The following is a 26,263-nucleotide window of genomic DNA, read 5'->3' on the forward strand; positions in this document are numbered from 1 at the left end:
TAGCTCATTTAGTCCCGATGGCTGGACCGTTTTTAGATGGAATATCCATCTGCTTTCTTTTTGGAGAATTGACCTGTCCCAGTCCCCTCCTCGTACCGGGGGTACAATTTTGTCTATTCCCACGAAAGTGATCTTTTTAAGGTCCCCCTGATGGAAGGAATTCATGTGGGTTGCAACTGGTGTTTCTCTCTTATTTGCGATGTCTCGGAGGTGCTCACATACCCTTTTCCGAAATTCACGTTTGGTCTTTCCCACATACTCCATGCCGCATTCACAGTTGGCTTTATATATAACGCCCTTTGTGCGGCAATTAATGAACTGTCGGATGGAGTAAGTGGTACCCGTTACGTTGCTGGTGAATTTTTTGGTGGTCAGGATGGAAGCACAAGCCTTACAGTTGCCACACCTGAAACAGCCCTTGACATGGTCCAGGTGTGGATTCAGGTTGGTTTTAGGATCGTAATGGCTGTGGACCAATCTGTCCCCCAGGGATCTCCCCTTCCGATAAGTGATCTGTGGGTACAGCGACACATGACTCTTTATGTCTCTGTCCATCAAGAAATTTGGCCAATGCCTCTGGAAGATATCTCTAATGTCATTGGCCCCGTTACAGTACGTTGTGATAAACCGGATCTGAGTGTCATTATCTGACTTCGTTTTGGGTGTCAATAAATCCTTTCTTTCTTGTCTTATAGTTTCTTTATAGGCCTTTTTCAACACCTCCTCCGGGTAACCCCTATCTCGGAACCTACCACGGAGATCATTGGCCTGTTCATGGAAGGAGCTGTCATCTGAGCAATTCCTCCGAATTCTCAAGTACTGGCCCTTAGGAATTCCTCTTTTCAATGGGACGGGATGATTACTCTCCCAACGAAGGAGAGAATTGGTGGCAGTCTCTTTCCTATGGGTCTTGGTAGTGATAGCACCATTACTGCTTCTTTCTATACATATATCCAAGAACGCCAATTTCGTTGGACTTGCCTCATAAGTGAAGTGAAGGCCCACATCATTTACATTCAGGCTCTTCACAAAATCACCGAAATCATCAATGCCCCCTCTCCAAATGACCAGCACATCATCGATATACCTGAGCCATAATATTATCCTCTCGTCAGAACTTAGGGCTGAGTCACCAAAAACCGCCCTTTCCTCCCACCAGCCCAGGAGCAAATTTGCATACGAAGGTGCACAAGGGCTACCCATCGCAGTGCCCCTGAGCTGGTGGAAGTACTTACGGTCAAACACAAACACATTTCTGGTAAGGCAGAATTCCAGGGCTTCCAGTACGAATTTATTGTGTCTTTCATATTGCGTACCCCTGGTACTGAGGAAGTGATTCACTGCCAATTCACTGCCAATAATCCTTTGTCATGTGGGATTGATGAATATAATGCCTCCACATCTATACTGGCTAGTATCATATCATCTTCCAGATAGACGCCATCCAATTTGCCCAAAAGGTCGGTGGTGTCCCGTACATAAGAGTTCAACGCATAAACAAAAGGTTTGAGAATTTTATCCACATATATCCCAAGTCTTTCTGTGAGACTGTTGTTACCCGAGACTATGGGCCTTTTTTTGGTGACTCAGCCCTAAGTTCTGACGAGAGGATAATATTATGGCTCAGGTATATCGATGATGTGCTGGTCATTTGGAGAGGGGGCATTGATGATTTCAGTGATTTTGTGAAGAGCCTGAATGTAAATGATGTGGGCCTTCACTTCACTTATGAGGCAAGTCCAACGAAATTGGCGTTCTTGGATATATGTATAGAAAGAAGCAGTAATGGTGCTATCACTACCAAGACCCATAGGAAAGAGACTGCCACCAATTCTCTCCTTCGTTGGGAGAGTAATCATCCCGTCCCATTGAAAAGAGGAATTCCTAAGGGCCAGTACTTGAGAATTCGGAGGAATTGCTCAGATGACAGCTCCTTCCATGAACAGGCCAATGATCTCCGTGGTAGGTTCCGAGATAGGGGTTACCCGGAGGAGGTGTTGAAAAAGGCCTATAAAGAAACTATAAGACAAGAAAGAAAGGATTTATTGACACCCAAAACGAAGTCAGATAATGACACTCAGATCCGGTTTATCACAACGTACTGTAACGGGGCCAATGACATTAGAGATATCTTCCAGAGGCATTGGCCAATTCTCTTGATGGACAGAGACATAAAGAGTCATGTGTCGCTGTACCCACAGATCACTTATCGGAAGGGGAGATCCCTGGGGGACAGATTGCTCCACAGCCATTACGATCCTAAAACCAACCTGAATCCACACCTGGACCATGTCAAGGGCTGTTTCAGGTGTGGCAACTGTAAGGCTTGTGCTTCCATCCTGACCACCAAAAAATTCACCAGCAACGTAACGGGTACCACTTACTCCATCCGACAGTTCATTAATTGCCGCACAAAGGGCGTTATATACAAAGCCAACTGTGAATGCGGCATGGAGTATGTGGGAAAGACCAAACGTGAATTTCGGAAAAGGGTATGTGAGCACCTCCGAGACATCGCAAATAAGAGAGAAACACCGGTTGCAACCCACATGAATTCCTTCCATCAGGGGGACCTTAAAAAGATCACTTTCGTGGGAATAGACAAAATTGTACCCCCGGTACGAGGAGGGGACTGGGACAGGTCAATTCTCCAAAAAGAAAGCAGATGGATATTCCATCTAAAAACGGTCCAGCCATCGGGACTAAATGAGCTACAGCCCTATAACTGCTTTTTATAGACTGTCCCAGTCTTTCTCATTTCCCTTTACACACTATACAAGCCTTTCATTGAGGCAATAGGGATATTAAGGGAGGGTGAGCCGCCGAGGAGTGGGGGCGCCAATGCGAGAGGTTTTTTAGGGTGCCAACCCCCGCGCTAGGCAGGACCAAGACATGTCCATCTTTATCTAGGCACATATTCCCCACCCACTTGGCTTTTACATCTGGCATTAAGTTTCAACATGCACATAATTCTTCCTCCCTGTCTGTCCTAACTAGGGACTATAGGGACAGAAAGGTAGGGACAGTTGTCGTTGAGTGGGGGCGCCATATGCGCAGTATCTCCTAGGGTGCCAACCTCCGCGTCAGGCAGGAGTATAGGAAGATAGGGCATTAGGATAGGGCACAATAGGGTGCCTTCCTTCATTCCTGTATCTAGTCCAGGGGTCTAGTGGTGTCCGGTACTTCTAATAATATACGGCGTGCCTTTGTGTATACCCCTCCCCTTTTATATAAGTACTTTTTGTTTTTTTGCTCCGTCTCCTCTTTCCCCGCTGTTCCAGTAGTGGGGTTTACCATGATGGGTCCGGTACATGGTTTGTGGTTGTTTTTTATTTTTGATTTTTTATCTCATCAGGTTATATGCCTGGCTTGTGACTCAATCATGGTCTCTCTTTTATGTCTAAGTATAATATTCATGAGCTTTGTGAGAGTACTATATCTGTTCTCTTCTGGACCCTGCAGTAGGAACCTATACAAGTGGTCTATTCAATACTATACCATATCAACGGGCGGATAGGACATTTTAGAAAAAACTGTCCATCCATTCAGATGCGGCGCATGAACTCTGTGCATTATACACATTATGGCACAGGTCTTATTGTGCTCGCATATCTGGTGACCCATCCGTACTGGAGTCACACAAAAAAACATCCCGGCATGGAGCCTGATAGACAGGGAGTCGGACAGCGCTATACAGTGGAGTGGAGTGCTTAGCGTCCTGTCTCCATGGTATTTAGCGCTGCAGTCCGCATGAGCGCTCCGCTAAACCGGAAGTAGCAGGCAAAGCACAGGAGGCTCGTCACACGCCGGGGGCGGGGCCTATGGTACGCGCCTCCGTGCTTGAGATTATTTAAACACAGAAGCGGGGAGACCTGTAAAGCGGCAGACACAGGTTCTTAGACTCCCCTGATGAGTCCTACCGGACGAAACGCGTCGGGAGACGCCGATTCATACAGAGGCTTTCTCACCTTTTAAGAGAGACAGGATGATTCTCTCCACCATTGGGTGAGATCTTTTCATGTAATAGTGCCTTATGCAGAAGTGGCACAGTTGGGTGCCGCTCTATGACAACTAGGATTGTTTCATAAGGATTGAGACCGCACCATTATACACAAAGGGGGATGCTCATGAAAGGTGTTCATGGGGCAGCGTGGTCCCGTCCTTGCTATTTGATATGGTGACCTCTGGTCTATTATATGCCTCTTAGATACATGCTGCTAGATTACTGACAGTCTCCTACAGCGCCTTACATATACGGCACCGATATATCTATACTACCTGATCACCTTTGAACTCTATGGGCTTCAGGCTACATTACATCTTGCCTATGGCATATGATTAATAGCATGAGTAATAAGTAGATATTCCTTTGGTGTAATAGTACAGGGGGTTTACATTTATATTGTTGTGCCTGACTTCCTTGTTTTTTTGTGATAATACACCTATGATATATTTGGACATACATATCAATGTACCATGCATGGTTTACAGGGTACTTTATATATGTGCACTCTCTGATATGTAGCATTGTATCTGGTGTTTCAAGTATACCAATAGTTGGCCGTATAGTCAAACGGCACTTTGGATTATTATCTCAATAGTCTTTGGAGGCTAGAGTACTGTCAGTATTTTATATGTGTTTTTTGTATTTTGTTTTTTCTTCCCCTTTTTGTGTTGGTTAGGGTCACATAGATACACGGGTGTCCCTCCCTGGTTTATATGTTGTACGTTTATTATTTTTAACTTATACCTATTAAAGGTTACGTTTTATCCAATTGCTATTCCACAATGATTACATAGTTGCCTTAGAGGGTGAAGATGGGCAGGAGGTCAGAGATACCCTGGGCGTACTGAAGGTGATGGCGAACTTTTATAGTAATCTGTATAGGTCACAGATGCAGCCGACGGATGCAGAGATTGATGATTTCTTGGTCAGAGTTGAGCTTCCGAAACGGTCTGTGGAGTCCCAACAATTGCTAGATAAACCGTTTAACTTAGAGGTGCAATCCCATTGCTAACGACAGATGTAAAACTTTTAGCTAAAATGATGGCTAATCGTCTCAATAAAGTTAAAACATCTATAATACATCAGGACTAAGTGGGTTTCATGCCTAACAAATCCACAGCGACAAATTTGAGGATACTCTTCATTAACATGCAAGTGAAGGCAGACAATGAAGGGCATAGAGAGATTGTCACTAGATGCGGCCAAAGCATTCGAAAGCGTAGAGTGGAAATACTTGTGGGCCACGTTGCGTCATATGGGCTTTGGGGAGAGGTTTATCAAATGGGTTTGGTTGTCATACACTGTTCCTAGGGCCAGGGAACGTGTTAATGGGTGGCTGTCTGGGTTTTTTTTTCCTTGTTTAGAGGCACGCGACAGGGGTGCCCCTTATCTCCTCTGTTTGCTATAGCAATTGAACCACTGGTGGCGGTGATACGAAAGGATCAAACTATTATTGGATTTAAATATGGGACACATGAAGAAAAAGTAGCACTTTATACTGACGACATGTTATTTTTTGGGAGATGCAGGGGGTTACCTGGGGGCGGTGATGACGGTCCTTGACGAGTATGCCGGTATATCTGGGATTTGTATTATTTGGGATAAGTCTGTACTGTTGCCGCTGGATCGTGGCACTCTTGCTGTGGGAGATCGGCCGACTCAAATTCAAGTGGTTAAGGAAATCACCCACTTGGGCATTAGGGTGTCAAATAATATTGAAGATTATGAAAGACTTAATTTGAACCCACTACTGAGCAAAATTAAACAAAAAAGATTACGGCATGGATGAAGCTGAACTTGACAATGGCTGGGCATGCTAACTTGATAAAGTGGATACTCATGCCTGAGCTCTTAAAGTATGTTTCCACGGTCAGGATTGCATCAGGATTTGACGCAGGTAAAATCTGCACCTGACGTCACTGGCAGGTCACCTGCGTTTTTTGATGCGTTTTTTTCATGTGGATTTGTGTGTGCTTTTGTAAGCTCAATAAAGATATACAAAAAAAAAAATGGTCATGCCATTCCTTGTCCAACCTCTTCATTTTCATACTCCATTGAAGAATAATGTTTACACACACAGGCAGATAGATGATAGATAGATATATCTATCTATCATCTATCTATCGTATCTATTATCTATAAATATATCTTACTATATAAATAGCTAGCTATCTATAGATATAGTGTACCTATCGATAGATACGATAGATGATAAATAGATACGATAGATAGATAAATAATAGATAGAATATAGATAATAGATAGATAATACCAAGCTCGATGTAGTATATCTATGTATCTATAGATATATATATATATATATACATATATGTATATATATATATATATATATATATCATCTAAGGGTCTATTCGTCTGTAACGGAAATACCGCGTCGCTGATTGGTCCCAGCCGGCTGCCACCAATCAGCGATATTGCAGCAGGATTTAAACACCGCTTTGTAAATAAACTACATACATATTCTAGAATACCCGAAGTGTTAGAATCGGGCCACCATCTAGAAGATATGTAATAACAAGGCCAATGTTTATTAATGAACGTTTAAATTTATAAAAAAAAAAAAAGGGAAAACAAAACAAATGGCGTGGGCTCCCGCGCAATTTTCTGAGCCAGAGGGGGAAAGCCGACCGCCAATATTTGTAGCCTGGGAAGGGGGTAATACCCATGGCCCCTCTCTAGGCTATGAATATCAGCCCGTAGCTGTCTGCATAGCCTTTACTGGCTATTAAATTAGGGGGACCTCCCCAAAAAATGACGTGGAGTCCCCCATATTTTATAGCCAGAAAGGCTATGCAGACAGCTGCGGGCTGATATTCATTGCCTAGAGAGGGGCCATGGTCATCGCCCCCCCCCCCAGCTACAAATACCAGCCCCCAGCCGCCCCAGAAATGGCGCATCTGTAAGAAGCGCCCAATTCTGGCGCTTAGGCCCTCTCTCCCCACTCCCCTGTAGCGGTGGGATATGGGGTAATAAGGGGTTGATGTCACCTTGCTATTGTAAGGTGACATTAAGCCCGGTTAGTAATGGAGAGGCATCAATAAGACGCCTATACATTACTAATCCTATAGTAGTGAAAGGGTTAAAAAAAAAGACACAGCCAGAAAAAAGTATTTTAATATTCTTAATTTCACCATACTTACCATACTCGATCGCCTGCAAAAAATTTAAAATAAACCAACCGTATACTACCTTTCCGCCGTAGTCCAATAAATAACGAGTGTCCCACGATGATCTCCCCTATAGAACAGTGACATCGGGTGATATCACTGCTCTACAGACCTCCAGTGACATAATGACAGGAGACAATGGCTTCTGCAGTGCATCACTGAAGAGGTTACCTGAGTTCAGGGTCTCACTTTATGGCAAATCTGAATGGGAATTTTCCCACGCAGCAGTGCCACAAGTGAGATTAGGGACTATTTCTCACAGAGGCGGAGGAATACATTGTTAAAGGATACCTTCCGTCATTGTATTCCTGGAGCCCCCGGAGAGCGGTCGCATCAGCTGATGTGGCTGCTCTCCATGGAAGATCGTCGTGGTACACTCGTTTTAATTGGATTTCTGCGGATCAGGGAGTACATTGTTTATTATTTTAATTTTTTACAGGTGACCATGGCTTCGGGGATCAATGTGATGGTGAGTATGTACTCTATGTTGTATGTGCTCTATGTCTATATGTATGTTGTATGTAGTGCATCATGTGTTGTATGGTGTATGTACTGTATGTCTGTCTATATGTCTGTACTGTATGTCTATATGTTTGTAGTGTATGTATGTGGTGCATGTTGCATGGTGTATGTGCACACAGTCTAGACGAGTCCAGCTTTGCTACATCTGGATGCCTGACATCCAGATGTAGCAGAGCCTGTAGATGATCACCGGAGATAACTCTCCAGCGATCATCTACACTGCAGCGTTCTCACAATCAGCTGATCAGTAGACCGTGAGAACCAGCCTAGTGACCGGAGATAACCCCCGGTCACGTGCACGGCAGTTCTCGAGATAAGCTAAGTTATCGCGAGAACTGCAGTGGACGGGGGACTTCCGGTGGCGGGACAGGTGAGCCGGCATGTGAATAGACATGTGTAGTAAGCTGCGTTCACGCATTTACTACGCATGTGACTAATCATTAGATGCGGTTTTACCGCATCTAATGATTGTCTATGGTAAATTTACCGAGCGGCGACGGAGCGTCGCCGCATTGTAAACAGACATGCTGCGTTCTGAAAAGATGCCCTGCATGTCCATTTATGTGGGTCTGCCGCCTGCGTGTTTTAACGCATAGTGGAGACGGGATTTCATGAAATCCCCTCCACTATGCTGTAACATCTGGACGCTGCGGGTTTGACGCTGCGGCTCTACGCACCGTCAAACACGCAGAGTTTCCTGAACGTGGAAACACACCCTTATACTTGCTACATAATGCACCGGTCTGGCTCAGAATAGATTTAACAAAATTAATGCAATCTTTCGTGACTTGATATGGAAAGGGGGACGAGCGCGTATTAAGTTATAACTGTTGCAGCGCCCAAGGGATGATGAGGGTTATGTTGCAAGGAAGACTATTACACTGCATTGGTTAGATGAAAATCTTCCTACTAGGAAGGAATTTGTGAACAGAGTTAACTTTGTAGCTCTTATGGAGCAGAACGTATATATAAAAAGAGGCAAAATGAATCATTATGATTCATTTATCATGCTGACCCATTGATGACCTACGATCATGTGACAGGGACACTGATGGGCGGGATTAGTGATGCGCTTCCAGTAAGCGTGAGTTAAATGCCGATGTCAAAAATTGACAGCAACATTTAGCTAACAGCAGCGGGTGGATCGCGATGCCACCCATGGCTGTTACGGGCACATCATCTGTATATATTTGCTGACATGTGCCCAGAAAGGTGCGGGCTATTATGCCCAATGTCGGAAAGGGGTTAACCCTATCATAGAAATTAAAGCAATATGGAAGGAAAAAAAAAATTTACATTTTACTTTTTCCACAAAAATGTTACTTTAGCCCCAAATGTTTTATTTCCACAAGGGTAACAGGAGAAAATGGACCCCAAAATTTGTTGTGCAGTGTCTCCTGATTGCACAGATACACTATATTTGGGGAAAAACTACTGTTTGGTTGCATAGCAGTGCTCGGAATGGAAGGAACATCGTTTAACTTTTTGAACGCAAAAATGGCTGGAACCAAGAGCTGACACCATGTCAAACCTGAAGAGCCGCTGATGTGCCTAAACAGTGGAAATCCCCCCACACACACACACAAATGACCCCATGTTGGAATTGATCTAGTGTTTTCCTATGTGAATTTTATTATGTAGTGGCATACGAAAGTTGTGTAGCGTGAATCAGGTTAGCATATGAGAGTTGTGCAAGACAGAAATAGAAATGAATTTAGTAGTCCATGGATGAGTGGTAGTGTTTGAAACCAGGGCTATGGAGTCGGAGTCGTGGAGTTGGAGCTCATTTTGGTGGAGCCGGAGTTGGAATAAAATAGACCGACTCCGACTCCTAAAATATATACTAAATTGGGTACAGTAGTCCAATGCAGTTTGTGGGGAATATTTTTTTCTTAATAATTTGGGAAAGTTATGAAATGTCCTATAAATGTCTGTCCTATTCCTGATCTAAGGTCTAGACTTTTAGCAGAGATGAATCTGTGCTGCAGTTTATGTTCATGATAAGTAGTGAAGCTTCTCCTCTACAGATAAGGAGAAAAACACATGGAAGGAATGCCTGCATTTATCTCAGAACTTCTGGAGTGAACAGAAAAGCAGGATTAAAAAAGATAAGTACTTCCTAAAGCATATCTAAACTTTCAATAAACTGCGCATAAATCAATAGTCCAGTATAGGTTGTCTCTGTATGCTTGATGTTTTAGTTTGTTTTTCCTCTTAGCTCATGTTTGGAGAAATTAACTGCCCTGATGACTTATATTCACCATACATAGAACAGTGTTCCCCAACTCCGGTCCTCAAGAGCCACCATCAGGTCATGTTTTCAAGATTTCCTTGGTATGGCCCAGGTGATAATTGCATCACCCTGGCAGGCAGGGTATTCATCACCTGTGAAATACTAAGGAAATCCAGAAAACATGACCTGTTGGTGGCTTTTGAGGACTGGAGTTGGGGAACACTGACAAAATATAAGGGGAAAAAATGTTTTCTAACATCTTAAATTTGGAAATACAGTAACAGTATCGATGAGGACATATATATTTGTGTGTGTGTTCTGGAATGTGATTCAGCACAAACATGCTCCCTCGCTCCTCTCCTCTTTGTAGACTGTGAAGAAACATGATGTGAAGCATTTAGTAAGCTGTACCCTGCTGAGACAAGCCATGACATTGAAAGTTCAGAGTAAAGATATTTAACAACACATTTTACAAACTTTATACTTCTCTGTCCTATTGATTTATTCAAAGATTGTTTTATTTCTATCCTGATTTATTCAGTGCATGCTTCCCTATTCTTGCAGGAATTACAAGATACTTTATTTTTTTTACAAGACAATTATTTTAAGAGTGAATTTACATAATTACAATATGTTTAAGAAGCATCTTATGAAGTCAGCTGTATTTGAGCATTTTACAGTGACTTAAGCAGGGTGGATAAAAATCAATGTTTTTTTTTTTAAAAAATAAAAAACATCCGATTTTTTTTATTTAAATCAGATTTTTTTTATTTAAATCGGATTTTTTTTCAATAAACTGCTTTTTGAGGAAAATATTTTACCATCCAAAGGTTCTTCCATCATGAGATAAAGCTGAGTTGTTTAACTCAGTAGAATAAAGGCTGTATATGTGTAACATTCACAATGCCATGCTCTTCCAGAGGTTTTTGTAGGATTAGTGGGCAGTTTCTCTCCTATATTATCACAGACGCTCGCTTTACTTACGCAGTTCTCAAAACTGAATTTGACTCCGCAGAGGTCCCAGCCTCTTCTTCACGGCAAAAATGTTACAACATGAACAGAGTTGAGAAAAAGACCTTAATCCTATTGTTCTACAAACCTATGAATACAGAATCAACCCCTTCAGTGCCAAGTACAAGAAGTTAGACAATATCTTTCTGATTGTTTGGAGTGGAATAGATCTGCACAACACAAGAAGAATGTGAATCTAAGTGTGAGGAGGAGGAAGGGCAAGCAGACAAGAAAATGAAAGTGAAACTTTGAGCACAATACTGCAGCATAGCCACAGACAGACAAGTCTGGATCTGTTTGTGTGTACGATCTGAGGTTTATTACATTCTTTCCTTGTAATGGCAGCAGGCCGTAAAAGAGACCCAGTTTGGGAATATTTTAATGAAGCTCCTTCGCCTATCGGTAAGGCAGGCATGCGTGCAAAATGCAAACGATGCAACAAAGAGATGCAAGGCCTGGTGGCGCGAATGAGGCAACATCATGAGAAGTGCGGTGATGAAGATGACCAAAGAAACACTTCTGAACAGACAGGATCTTCAGGTTGGTAAACATTTTTATTGAATCCTATTTCTAAAGACTGAACTGTCATGTGTGAGAAAAATTATATTTCTTATTATTACTGCATGTTACTGTCATTTGGTACAGTTATGAAGAAAAACAAATATTCCTTTTGGGGCAGGGGCAGTGATGTGTTGTGTACAATAAGCAGAAATTGTATAAACAATAAAATAACAGCGTTGACTTTTTTTGTTTAGGGGAATTCATGGATTCTGGAAACTATCCACCTCCAAGATCACCATCATCCTGTTCTACAGTTTCAGAGTTATCCATCCAGGATAGTGCTTCATTAGCAGCAGCATCATCATCAGACACCCACAGCCACATATCACCATCACCCAAAAGGAAGAAAAAACCTTTACCTCCTGGAACCACCATAGATAGGTTTGTGATAAGAACTAGCAGATTAGAAAAAGAGTTGATTGATGAAAAAATTGCCCAGTTTATTTATGCAACGAACTCTTCTTTCCGTCTGACTGAGAACCCACATTTCATTAATATGGTTCAGTCACTGAGACCAGGATACAGTCCACCCAGCAGAGCTGATGTTGCAGGGAAACTGCTGGATCAAGTGTATGACAGAGAAATGGAGCAATGTGCAACAGCTCTGGAGGGTAAAATTGTTAACCTAAGTATTGATGGGTGGAGTAATGTCCACAATGATCCTATTGTATGTGCTTGTATAACAACAGAAGAAGGTAAAGTCTTCCTTGCACAAAGAACTGATACGTCAGGAAATGCACACACAGCAGAATACTTACAAGAAGTGGCAGTAAAAGCTATAACGACATGTGAACAAAAATTCAAATGTCTAGTACGCAGTTTGGTCACTAACAATGCTGTGTTGTGAATTCTGTGGCAGAGCTCCCTCCTGTGGTCACAAGTGGTACTTCGGCTGATTCTCTCTATGAGCTTCCGTTGGTGGAGGAGAGTGGTACTGCGGCTTCTGAGTTTCCTTCCTCAGGTGATGTGGTGAAGTCGTTAGGTGCTGCTCTATTTAACTCCACCTAGTGGTTTGATCCTGGCCTCCAGTCAATGTTCTAGTATTGGACTTGCTTCCTCCTGGATCGTTCCTGTGGCCTGCTGCTCTGCATAGCTAAGTTCCGCTTTTGTTATTTTGTTTGCTGTTTTTTTCTGTCCAGCTTGTCAATTTGTTTTTTACTGCTTGCTGGAAGCTCTGGGACGCAGAGGGTGTACCTCCGTGCCGTTAGTCGGTACGGAGGGTCTTTTTACCCCCTTTGCGTGGTTGTTTGTAGGGTTTTGTGTTGACCGCAAAGTTACCTTTCCTATCCTCGCTCTGTTCAGAAAGTCGGGCCTCACTTTGCTTAATCTATTTCATCTCTACGTTTGTCTTTTCATCTTAACTCACAGTCATTATATGTGGGGGCTGCCTTTTCCTTTGGGGTATTTCTCTGAGGCAAGGTAGGCTTATTTTCTATCTTCAGGCTAGCTAGTTTCTCAGGCTGTGCCGAGTTGCATAGGGAGCGTTAGGCGCAATCCACGGCTGCCTCTAGTGTGTGTTGGAGAGGATTAGGGATTGCGGTCAGCAGAGTTCCCACGTCTCAGAGCTCGTTCTATGTTTTTGGGTTATTGTCAGGTCACTGTATGTGCTCTGACTTCTATGTCCATTGTGGTACTGAATTACCTATTCATAACAATGCTGCAAACGTATTCAAGATGAGAAGAGATTTAGAAGAGCAGGGAGGGAATACAAAGCTGCTAATAACATATGGTTGCAGTGCTCATTTGCTGCACCTCTTAGCCAAAGACTTAAGTGTTCCTGAAATAAAGGCTAATGTTGTTGAAATTGCTAAATACTTCCGTAATAATCATTTTGCTGCAGCAGCTCTGAAAAGGATGGGTGGAATCAAGCTAACGCTCCCACAAGATGTTAGATGGAACTCTGTGGTGGACTGTTTTGAGCAGTATATCAAAAACTGGCCTATTCTGATGACACTTTGTGAAGAAAATCGAGATAAAATAGATGGCACTGTCACGGCCAAAATCCTCAACATTGGGCTTAAGAGAAATGTTGAACATATGCTGAGCTTCCTGAAACCCATCTCTCAAGCTTTAAACAAAATACAGAAAAATAGCTGTTTTATTGCGGATGCTGTTGAAATTTGGAAGGAACTGAGTGAACACTTAAAAACAGAACTACACATGGACAAAATTAAATTATCTATCAAAGCAGGGTGTGACTAATAATTAAAAAATAACTTTTAATGTATAATACTAAAATTGGTATAATAAACCACGTACAAACAAACAGAAAGGACTCACAGAACAAATTCCCATATATAGAGAATCTGCGAATAATAAAATCCCTAAGACTGTCCACATAGACGCCTCAGTGTCAGTCTACAAAGGGAAGAAAACACAAACACCTCCTCGAAGGAGCATGTAAATGATAACTCTCACCGCATACAATGAAATCCCATCAATCTAGTGGGAATGCAGTACCGATACATATATCCTGTCTCTATCACTCAGAGACGTAAACCGTGTATAGAAAAAATTGGAACGATCTCACCTCCAGTTTCCTTATCTTTGTAACGGCCAGATCACTTACGTCCACAGCATTTTGGGAGGGTGGGGGGATCCACAATTCTGCCCACACATGTACCCATCCAAGCTGTCAGGAGTGCAAATTAACCCCAGAATACCACGCACATTTTTTTGGGAAAAATGTGCGTGGTATTCTGGGGTTAATTTGCACTCCTGACAGCTTGGATGGGTACATGTGTGGGCAGAATTGTGGATCCCCCCACCCTCCCAAAATGCTGTGGACGTAAGTGATCTGGCCGTTACAAAGATAAGGAAACTGGAGGTGAGATCGTTCCAATTTTTTCTATACACGGTTTACGTCTCTGAGTGATAGAGACAGGATATATGTATCGGTACTGCATTCCCACTAGATTGATGGGATTTCATTGTATGCGGTGAGAGTTATCATTTACATGCTCCTTCGAGGAGGTGTTTGTGTTTTCTTCCCTTTGTAGACTGACACTGAGGCGTCTATGTGGACAGTCTTAGGGATTTTATTATTCGCAGATTCTCTATATATGGGAATTTGTTCTGTGAGTCCTTTCTGTTTGTTTGTTTGTACGTGGTTTATTATACCAATTTTAGTATTATACATTAAAAGTTATTTTTTAATTATTAGTCACACCCTGCTTTGATAGATATCTTTTTGACTGGTGATATACCGCTGTTTTTGATTTTTTACAAAATTAAATTACAAGCAGTAAACAAACGAATGGGACAAGCACTGACTCCAGCTCATTTTTTGGCAAATATTGTCAATATCCAATATCAGGGTCAAAACCTAAGTGCTGAGGAAGAGGAGTTAGCTATGACATGGGTATCCAGCAATCATCCATCTTTAATGCCAACCATAATAAACTTCAGAGCTAAGGGGGAACCATTCAAGAAATATATGTTTGCTGAAGATATTTTAAGGAAGGTCACACCAGTAAACTGGTGGAAGTCACTTAAGCGCTTGGATTTAGAGACTGTTCAAGTAATGATTTCACTTTTAACAGCAGTAGCTTCTTCTGCAGGCGTTGAAGGAATATTCTCTTCCTTTGGACTCATTCATTCTAAATTGAGAAATCGGTTGGGACCCAATAAAGCAGGGAAGCTTGTTTTTCTTTTCCAGATTATGAATAGGAACAAAGAAGAAGATGATGATGAAGATGACGACAAGTGAGCTACAGAGGACAGCAGGGACAGTAGTATTTAAGTTTTTCATGTGTCGGCTGGGCTGACAGTCTAAGTTTCTTATAATATATATATATATTTTGTTTAGCCAAATTAGTTAACAAACATGGATGTTTGTTTAAGCAAATAACTTATGCTGTAATGTTGTTATTGTTTCAGTTGAATAAATCTATTTAAATTGTTATTAAGGTCAGGATTATTTTTCTCCTTCCTAAGTACAACAGAACAGTGGTGTCCAAATATGAATGATTAACCCATTAAACTGGGGAGAAAAAAGTAAAATAAAAAGTGATTCTAAAAATCTTCATCTACTTGCATGTTAAAGTAGCAAGAACTAGTTTAGGTAGAAACTTTGATTTAAATCACTGATTTAAATCAAGCCTTACTGACTAGTGATTTAAATCGTGATTTAAATCAGTTAGATTTAAATCAAATCCACCCTGGACTCAAGATAAAAAACATTTTGTGTGTCAGTGTATAAGTGACCCAGATGAAAACAAATGATGTGATGCCAAAATCAGGCAGTGATAAAAATGCTCCTTCAAGAGCTTCCAATCTAAGAAGACATTTACAAAGCTGCCACCCAGAAGTTTACAAAGCTGTGATTGAAAAAGATCACAGCAGCACCAAGAAACCAGAGACCAGCACTTCCCGCCAGGCAAAGGAGGAAAGAGCGTCTCAAACATCAGTTACAAGATATTTTGTAAGTGACAAAGTTACTGTAACTATGACAGAAGATGTGTTTAAATGCCAGCTCATCGAGCTTGTTGTGAAGGACAGTGTACCATTATCATTATTTGCACAACCAGCTTTTGCAGCTCATAATGGAGAAATGGCTCGCAAACTTGGTGTTTCTCTTGAAAGAGAAAGTATTAGAAAATTAGTGATTGAAGAAGCCCTTAACCAAAAGGAAGATCTTAAAAAGACTCTCAAGAGACGCTTTGTCCTTCTTAAAATGGATGCCTGCACACGTCACAGAGTGAACTATTTTTCCATCAACGTTTGATATGTTTGTGACAACAAAATTTTTTTTTACTAAGATGCTGGCAGTAAAAGATACTAAAGCTCTTCACAGCAGCCAGTTTCTCCACACCTTAGTGGAAAAAGTTCTGCAAGATTATGAACTCAAAAAAAGAACAGGTTCTTGTTATTGTAACTGATAATGCTTCAAACAGATATTGCTACAGAAGAACAGCAAAATGATTCTTAACAATTAGATGATCTTGTTGAAGCTGCTTTACACCTATTTCCTATTCATCACATGCTGGAGATGGCAATAAGGGATAGTCTACAAGAGAGACATGCTGAAACTCTGATTAGCAAAGAAGAAATTGGCTATTGCTGCCAGAACCCCTAAAATTAATTCTATCTTGAAGAGACTTGCTGGAAAAGGCGCAATTGTGGATCAAGCCACTTGGTGGGGCAGCACCTATTTAATGATTCAGTGATTGCTTGAGCTGAAATCCTTCCTTGTAGGTATGGCCAACCCTCAGGTAATACTACATGAAGGTAAATGGACACAGGTGGCCAAATTGAAGGCTGAATAGGGGCAGCACGGTGGCGCAGTGGTTAGCACTGCAGCCTTGCAGCGCTGGAGTCATGGGTTCTAATCCCACCCAGGACAACATCTGCAAAGAGTTTGTATGTTCTCTCCGTGTTTGCGTGGGTTTCCTCCGGGTAATCCGGCTTCCTCCCACATTCAAAAGACATACTGATAGGGAATTTAGATTGTGAGCCCCATTGGGGACAGCGATGATAATGTGTTCAAACTGTAAAGCGCTGCGGAATATGTTAGCGCTATATAAAAATAAAGATTTATTTATTTATTTATTTTACCATGATTGGGATGAGTGGAACATTTTTTTCACGTGTGTGGCATTGGTAAAATAACCAAATTTTATTCAGGTGTGTGTGTGTTTGGTGTTAACTTTTTTATTTATTATAATAGAAAAAAGGACTCTAGAAAGAAAAGGATAAAAAAATAAAATAAAAATAATTTTTTTTTGTAAACTGAAAAAAAACAAAACCTTAAACGGACGTCAGTAAAAATAAAAAAAATAACTGAGCACCTTCAATTATCTGGCACTATCCCTGACAATACCCAGTATAAAATACTGCAGCAAACCCTGATGGCTACAGTATGTTTTTACTGTCCCAACTTTACTCCTATCAACCAATCTAATATGATGCGGTGAAAAGGGGGATATGGGGGGGGGGGGGGGGGGCGGAAAAGATAACATCCTGCCCAAAAGGGAGCACAGATACTGATCAGTGATGCGCATCACTAATCAATGGCTGAAGGACTGTGGCGCAAAAAGGGTGGGGGGTTTGAAAAAAATGGAAAGGAGAAAAAAAAAATCCTGGACAAAAAACAGAGCACAGGTGCCAATCAGTGATATGTGTCACTGATCAGCAATCAGTGGTTGAAGGACGCACTAAAAAAAAACAAAAAAACTGCAAAACAAAAAAGTTATCAAGTAGTGATCAGCACTCGGTGGCAGAGGGTGTTGGGTTTTGTAGGGGTGCATTAGGAAAAATCAGGGGACAGGAATGGATCTGGAACATTTTTTCTTGTCTCAGCAACAGCAGCAGTGATAGTGTAGTGTCCCAGTACCTCCTCCTATCTGCGGCAAAATCTAGTTGCCAGGTGGTTACCAAAAACCTATGTCCTGTTGTGTGGTTTATTCGATAAATTGTCCTATACTGCCATTTACTGTCCAAAGTGTAAAGGTGATAGAGTTTGCTCACATGACACTCTCAGCTGGTTTTTTGCAGAAGCCACTAGAAGCTGCTGAGGTAAACGTCAGGGAGGAGCTCCTGTGAGGAGTGACGTGAGGAGAGATCGACTTACTAGGCTGCTCTGTCTTGTCTTCAGCTGAGGTCCCGCTTCCCTTAATCTTCCATTGACCAGGAAACTGCCACAGCCTACGCCAGGAGGGCCTGTTAAATTTCAATCTTCATAGAGACAGAAGAGATAGAGCTGCACAAGGGCTCTTCTGCTACACTCCACGCCTTTAACCCCCGGAGCTTTTTTTGGTTTTGCGTTTTCGTTCCCCTTCTTCACAGAGCCATAACTTTTTTATTTTTCCGTCAATATGGCCATGTGAGGGCTTGTTTTTTGCGGGACAAGTTGTACTTTTGAACAACACCATTGGTTTTAACATGTAATGTACTAGAAAAAGGGGAAAACAATTCTAAGTGCGGTAAAATTGCGAAAAAGTGTAATCCCACACTTGTTTTTTTTGTTTGGCTTTTTTGCTAGGTTCACTAAATGCTAAAACTGACCTGCCAATATAATTCTCCAGGTCATTACGAGTTCATAGACACCAAACATGTCTAGGTTCTTTTTTATCTAAGCGGTGGAACATATTCCAAACTTTGTTTAAAAAATAAATAAATAAATAAATAAAAAAGGCGCCATTTTCCGATACCCGTAGCGTCTCCATTTTTTGTGATCTCGGGTTGGGTGAGGGCTTATTTTTTGCGCGCCGAGCTGACGTTTTTAATACCATTTTGGTGCAGATACCATGTTTTGATGGTCGGTTATTGCATTTTAATGCAATGTCGCGGCGACAAAAAAAAAATGTAATTCTGGTGTTTTTTTTTCTCGCTAGCCACTCAGCCATCAGGTTAATCTTTTTTTTAATTGATAGATCGGGCGATTCTGAACGCGCCAAAACCCTATATGGGTATGTTTGATTTGATTTTTATTTTATTTTGAATGGGGTGAAAGGGGGGTGATTTGAACTTTTATATTTTTTATTTTTTTTTATATTTTGGCATGCTTAATACCACTCTCTGCTACATAGAGGCGATGATCAGATCACCTGTGTAGCACAATTGCTCACTTGCTATGAGCGCCTACCACAGCAAGCCGGCACTGACAACCAGAGGTCTCCAGGAGACCTCAGGTTGTCATGCCAACACACCGGTGACCCGCGATCACATGACGGGGTCACCGATGTGCGTATTTCCAGCCCGATGGCCGGAAGCTGATTTAAATGCCGCTGTCAGAGTTTGACAGTAGCATTTAACTGGTTAATAGCTGCGGATGGATCAAGATTCCTCCCGTGAAAATTGTGGGCACATGTCAGCTGTTCCAAGCTGACATGTCCCAGGAAAGACGTGGGCTCACCACCGGAGCCCACATCAAAGGGAGGGAGTCCGACATCGGCGTACTATTATGCCCGATGTCGGTAAGGGGTTAATGGTTACGCCAGGGTGAGTGCATCATGTGTACTGCACATTCTACTGTATATCCTGAGACAGGGAACCGTATCAGGAACTTAATTGTGACTGTGCCAGAGCCGGCCGTAAAGCAGAGCACAGCGGTGACGTCCTGATACGCTGACAGTCAGTGCAGGGAAGTTGATGGCGGGGGACGTGACAGACAACGGAATGTGAGTATGTACTGTTTTTTTTTAACTTTTACAATGGTAGCCAGGGTAAATATCGGGTTACTAAGCGCGGCCCTGCACTTAGTAGCCCGATATTTACCCTGGTTACAAGTGAACACATCGCTGGATCGGCGTCACACACGCCGATCCAGCGATGACAGCGGGTGATCAGCGACCAAAAAATAGAATTATTCTTACCGTTAATTCGGTTTCTAGGAACCTTCCACGACGGCATATGACGGCATATGGAGGTTGTCTCTTTGCCCTAATGGGGAACAGGAAACACAAGAGAGGTTAAAAGCACCTCCCACTCGCCAGTGACTTATAACTGAAACCATAGCACCGGTTTACCTTCTGAGTCCCAGAAATAATCCAGGAAATATAGAGGGTGGGAAATTAGCGTCGTCGTGGAAGGTTCCTAGAAACCGAATTAACGGTAAGAATAATTCTATTTTCTCTAGTCACCTTCCACGACGGCATATGGAGGAATACCAACTAATTGGCACTAAGGAGGGACAACGGCCTGAAGAACCTTGCGGCCGAAGACTAAATCTCTATTGGATAATACGTCCAATCTATAATGTTTGGAGAAGGTATGGAGTGACGACCACGTAGCTGCCCTGCAGATCTGCTCTGGAGATGCGCCTGCTCTTTCTGCCCAGGAGACCAACGTAGATCTAGTTGAGTGGGCCTTGATTCCTACCGGAGGTAGTTTATTTTGAGCAAGGTAAGCTTCTGTTATGGCTTTTTTAATCCATGCAGCAATGGTACTCTTGGCTACCTTCTTCCCCTTATTTTGTCCTGAGGAGTGGACAAAAAGGTTGTGATCAACTCTAAGAGCCCGGGTTTGATCCAAGTAATGTAGCAGGATACGCCTAACATCGAGAGTATTAAATTTTCTTTCTTCAGAGTTTGCAGGATTATTGCAAAAGGTTGGCAGCACTATTTCTTGAGAACGATGAAATTCAGAGACCACTTTTGGAAGGAAAGAGGGATCAAGTCGGAGTATTATTGAGTCTTTTCTAACCAGTAGATAAGGTTCTCTTATTGACAAGGCCTGTAATTCACCCACTCTTCTAGCTGAAGTTATAGCTACCAAGAAAACAGTTTTGTAAGCGAGATTTTGTGGGGAACAGGTAGACAAAGGTTCAAATGGTGGACCTGTAAGGCCTTGAAGCACAATATTGAGATCCCATGGAGAAACTATAACTTGCTTCCTAGGGTTTATTCTGTTTGCTGAGGTCATGAACCTTTTAATCCAGCGATGTCCTGCTAGATCTTGATCAAAGATGGAACTGAGCGCAGAGACCTGGACCTTCAGAGTACTGGGTTTCAGACCAATTTCTAGGCCTCTTTGTAAAAAGTCCAATATCTTAGGTATATCTGGCCTGAGAGGGTCTGGAGGGTTAGGCAGACAAAAAGATGAAATTTTTTTCCAGATTTTATTATAAATAGCATTTGTTACCGGTTTTCTGGATTTTTGTAGAGTATCTATAACAGGGTTTGATAACCCTTTTGCTCTCAACACATTGGCCTAATAGCGACATTCCTTCCCGGAGTGTAGGAGATCTCATCTCTTTGTATTTCTTGATCTTTACTACTAATGGTAGTCTGTGATCGTCTGGAAGGAAGGACATCTGTTTTTCCGAGTCCAGAATTACTCCCCAAAACTTTCTGGTTTTTGAGGGTTGAAGCTGGGATTTCTTTATGTTCGGTATCCAACACATTATCTCTAATGTGGTTGACACATGAGATACCAGGGTCATTTTGGTGGGAGCCACTATCAGCAGATCGTCCAGATAGGGCACTATACAAACCCCTTGTCTCCGGATGAATGACACTGCTTCCGCCATTATTTTGGAGAATACTCTCGGAGCTGATGAGATGCCGAAGGGAAGGACTCCAAACTGATAGTGCTCCACCTGATGATTCCCCTGAATCGCAAACCTGAGATATTTTTTGTGTTTTGGGTGAATAGGGATATGAAAATACGCATCCTTCAGGTCGATTGTCGCCATAAAGGCGTGTTGATCTATTAAGGGAATGGCTGATTTTACAGACTCCATCTTGAATCTTCGATATTTTACATACTGATTCAGACCTTTTAGATTTATGATGATACGTACTTCCCCTGATGGTTTGGGTACCAGGAATAAACGGGAATAATGTCCCAGACCCCATTCTGATTGTGGAACTGGGGAGATCACATTTGATCTTAGAAGATCTCTGAGACCCAATGTTAACAATTTGTGATCCCTCATTGAGGGGGTAGTAATCTTTAGACCCTGGGGGGGGGGAGAAGTTAACTCGATCAATAGGCCCTCCTTGATAACATTGAGGACCCAGTGGGAGCTGGTGATGTTTTCCCACTGATCCACATATTTTGAGAGTCTTCCCCCCCACCGGGTTGGAGTCATTGTTTATCTTGCTGGAATGACTGCTGCTGCTGTTGTTGTTGAGAGATGAAGATATTTTTCCCTCTGCCTTTAGCATAGCTCCACCTGCCGGTTTTGCCTTTACCCCTCGGCTGAGAGGGCTGAGACAGTGGGGCACGAAAAAACCGTTTCCTCAGTTGTTTTTGCTCCGGAAGCGCCTTTTTCTTGTCGGTAGCCTTATCCAAAATGTCGTCTAAAGCTGGACCAAACACATAGTCTCCCTTAAAGGGGATGGCACATAACTTGGCCTTAGAAGTGATGTCACCACTCCATAGTTTAAGCCAGAGAGCTCTTCTGGCAGAGTTAGAGAGCACTAAAGATCTGGCGGCAATTCTAACGGATTCCAGAGAAGCGTCCGCCAGAAAACCAGTAGCCTTATGTAAGATAGGGAGAGAATCCAACATCTCACTTCTAGAGGTACCCTGAGAAATGTGCGATTCTAATTTCTCCAGCCAGCAGGAAAGGGTCCTCGCTACGCAGGTAGAAGCGATATTAGCCTTGAGGACAGAAGAAGAAGTCTCCCAGGACTTCTTCAGGAGACTCTCAATCTTCCTGTCCATAGGATCTTTTAATTGCGACGCATCCTCAAAGGGGAGTGCAGTTCTTTTGGCGACTCTGGCCACCTGCACATCCACCTTGGGAATGTCAAGTTTGACGAGGTCACCTTCTAGAGGAAATCTATGTTTCATCTCAGAAGACATACTAAGGCGCTTTTCAGGGAGTTCCCATTCTTGCTCAATCATACTAACAACATTAGCATGAACAGGGAATCCTGCCTTTTTCTCCGATCTGAGCCCACCAAACATATGATCCTGTATGGACTGTGGTACAGGTTCCTCTTCAAGCCCCATAGTGTTACGAACAGCAGACACCAGGTCCTCAATATAATCCGAGGAGAAGAGGTATTTCCTGACCTCAGCCTTAGGGGATGCTGGATCTTCCCAGCCAGCAGATGAAGAAAAGGAGTGGTCTGAATCCGACTCAGATTCTACGACCTGAATCTTCCTCTTCTTAGCTGGGGAATGTGGTGGCGGAGGCGGGGGTGGAGGTGTAATGGCTGCTAAGGAAGATTGTACCTCCTGTTTAACAAGAGAGCGTATCTCATCTAGAAGGGATGGTTGCTCGGCTTTAACTATCCTGTCAGTGCATGGCTGGCAGAGTTTTTTATCCCAGGTAGGAGGGAGCTTTGTAGAACAGACCGGACACTTCTTCCTAATAGTAGCTCTAGGGGCGGACTTTTCGCCCTGAAACAGAGAGGGAGAGAAGAATGTAGAGCTAACCCCTAAGTAAACTACCTCCCGGATCCAGTCCCTGCATACTCACAGAAGCAGAGGCAGCGCTGGGCTCTGCAGGCGCAGGGCACAAAGAACCATCCATACTGAAGAGATTTTTTAGTCTTACCTTCAGTGGTGATTCAGCAGGCTTTTATGGAGCAGCGCTCCTAGCACCTGCCTCCAGCGATAGGATTTCCCCTCCTCCTCCTCCAGGATCCACGTGTGGGACGCCATTGCACCGACACCGCCGCCGGCGAAACCCGGAAGTACCGGCTTCAGGGTGATACGAAAACCGGAAGTGACACGCGCGCGACCGCTGACGTCACTTCCGGAACGCCGAACCGAGCAGCATGGAGGGAGGAAGTCGGGAAGCTCAGAGAGGATCCCGGCTGGGGATCCCGGCCTGCTTTACCCTCGTGGGGGCGCAGGAAGGCCGGGAAGGGTCCCGAGGTACCTGACAAGCAGGACGACGGGAGCAGCTCACGGAGAGGCACGAGGCGACACCAGCTGCCCGGCTCAAAACAGGTAAGACCTGAAAAAATGACTGTAGTCACCGGCCACTACAGCATATGGAAACCTCTCCCTGTCCCATGGGGAACAGGAAAGACACTGGCGAGTGGGAGGTGGGAGGTGCTTTTAACCTCTCTTGTGTTTCCTGTTCCCCATTAGGGCAAAGAGACAACCTCCATATGCCGTCATATGCCGTCGTGGAAGGTGACTAGAGAAAAAGGTCCTGATCATTCCCCAACGACCAACGATCTCCCAGCAGGGGCCTGATCGTTGGTCGCTGTCACACATAACGAGATCGTTAGCGGGATCGTTGCTACGTCACAAAAAGCGTGACCTTGCAACGATATCGTTAACTAAATCGTTATGTGTGACGGTACCTTAAGGATAAAAGGCAGATTAGCATCTCAGTTTGCAGACACTGTTTTGAGGGTGCTGCCCCTTATCAGTGCAACGCATGAGATCTGGTTTAGCAAGGTAAGAGGCGTCTGACCAGGATCCAAGGAGCAACCTTTCTCCTTGTTGAGAATTACATGGTTTAACTTTTATCCTGTCATGAGGCTCTTTAAAGGGTCAATATTGACTTTTAGGATTGCTACTTCCAACAGGTGGCACTAGAGTTCTACTCCACTTCCTCTCTGAAGAGGTAATTTGCATATTTAACATGACAGTGAATGACAGTGAATGAGCAGGAACAGATAGTTTGACCAAGGTGGGTAGCAGGGAGCAGAACAAAGAACTGGTGGAGGATGCAGGACAGCGGGTAGAGAGCAATACATATGTGGGATAAATAGTGATGTTTGGCTGGAACATACAATACCTGTATGGTCACACGAGGAGGGGGTGCTATAGGGTGTGAAGTTTCGGTGACCTAAGGAGAGAAAAATACCATTAGATAAACATAGTGATGACATATCATAGTGAACTAAAGTACTAAATTGTACTAGAAAGGATAAGAATGCCTGCATCCGAGTAGCAGCATGAATAGAATATAGGTCAGTAAAACACATCATGACACAAACATATTGAGGCTATTAAGGAAACATTACAAAGTCTAGAGAAGAGAAAAAAATAAAAAGGGGGAGGGGTGGGGGTATTTAGAGCCTCACCATGCCTTGTCATTTCTCCAGTCAAAAGGTATTGCAATCAATACTGCTGACAAACAGCGTTCAAACAGGCAATAGAAAAAATAATTATCAGTACTGAAATTAATAACATTTCTTTTTACTTAATCTGTTAAAAACGAGGATATCCATGGTTAAAATGAAAAGAGATTCAGAATGAATGAAATAAAAGTTTTATTCATTTATGTAGCGGTCTTTATTTCTTCTTTTTGCCTAGATGGGCGGAGACTGCGTGTCTGTGTGGGACCGTGGGGGGTCTGTGCGGGCCTGTATGGGCCTCTCGGGGGTCTGTGCGGGCTGCCGGGAGTCTATGCGGCCTGCCGGGGGTCTGTACGGGCCTCTCGGGGGTCTGTACGGCTTGCCGAGGGTCTGTACGGGCTGCCGGGGGTCTGTGCGGGCCTGCCGGGGGTCTGTACGGGCCTCTCGGGGGTCTGTGCGGCCTGCCGGGGGTCTGTACGGGCCTCTCGGGGGTCTGTGTGGCCTGCCGACGGTTAGTGCGGGCCTGCCGGGGGGCTGTACGAGTCTCTCAAGGGTCTGTGCGGCCTGGTGGGGGTCTTTACGGGCCTGGTGGGGGTCTGTGCGGCCTGCCGGGGGTCTGTACAGGCCTATCGGGAGTCTGTGCAGGCTGCCAGGGGTCTGTGCGGGCCTCTCGGGGGTCTGTGCGGCCTGCCGGGGGTCTGTGCACCCTGCCGGGGGTCTGTACGGGCCTCTCGGGGGTCTGTGCGGCCTGCCAGGGGTCTGTACGGGCCTATCGGGGGTCTGTACGGGCCTCTCGGGGGTCTTTGTGTTTGTGTGCAGGCATCGTCCGATGGGACTACAAGTCCCATCGGGCTTTGCCTGCTACAATGGCAGTGATTGACATATTAGCCAAAGATGGGACAGTAGTAGTCCCGTCATCCGGCTAATGTGTTGAATGTAAAAAAAAATCAAAAACACAAACATACATACTACATACATACATACAAACAACATACTATATACTACATACATACAACATACTACATACAATATACATGCATACAACATACATACATGCATACAACATACATACTACATACATACAACATACATACAGTACATATAACATAGAGTTCGTACTCACCATCACTTGTCACTTTGTTCCCCCGAAGCCAGTGTCATCTGTAAAAAATATTAAAATAACAAACAATATACTCCCTGATCCGCAGAAATCCACGAGTGTCCCACAACGATCTCCTGTGGAGAACGGCAGCAACAGCTGATGCGACCGCTCTCTAGGGGCTCCAGGAATACAATGACGGGAGGA

The 26,263-nt window shown here is 43.4% G+C and overlaps 1 protein-coding gene across 2 annotated transcripts in view; it reads right to left on the reverse strand.

The window, feature by feature from the left end:
- LOC138637505 (uncharacterized) overlaps positions 1–26,263 on the reverse strand; it is a 67,857-nt gene that overhangs the window by 12,219 nt on the left and 29,375 nt on the right. For both annotated transcript variants that reach the window (XM_069726252.1, XM_069726251.1), the window contains one exon: positions 24,675–24,725. In XM_069726252.1, the coding sequence (XP_069582353.1) occupies positions 24,675–24,725 (51 nt within the window). The remainder of the gene's footprint in view (positions 1–24,674; positions 24,726–26,263) is intronic.

Source organism: Ranitomeya imitator, chromosome 5 (assembly GCF_032444005.1).
Source record: "Ranitomeya imitator isolate aRanImi1 chromosome 5, aRanImi1.pri, whole genome shotgun sequence".
Taxonomy (NCBI): Eukaryota; Metazoa; Chordata; class Amphibia; order Anura; family Dendrobatidae; genus Ranitomeya; species Ranitomeya imitator.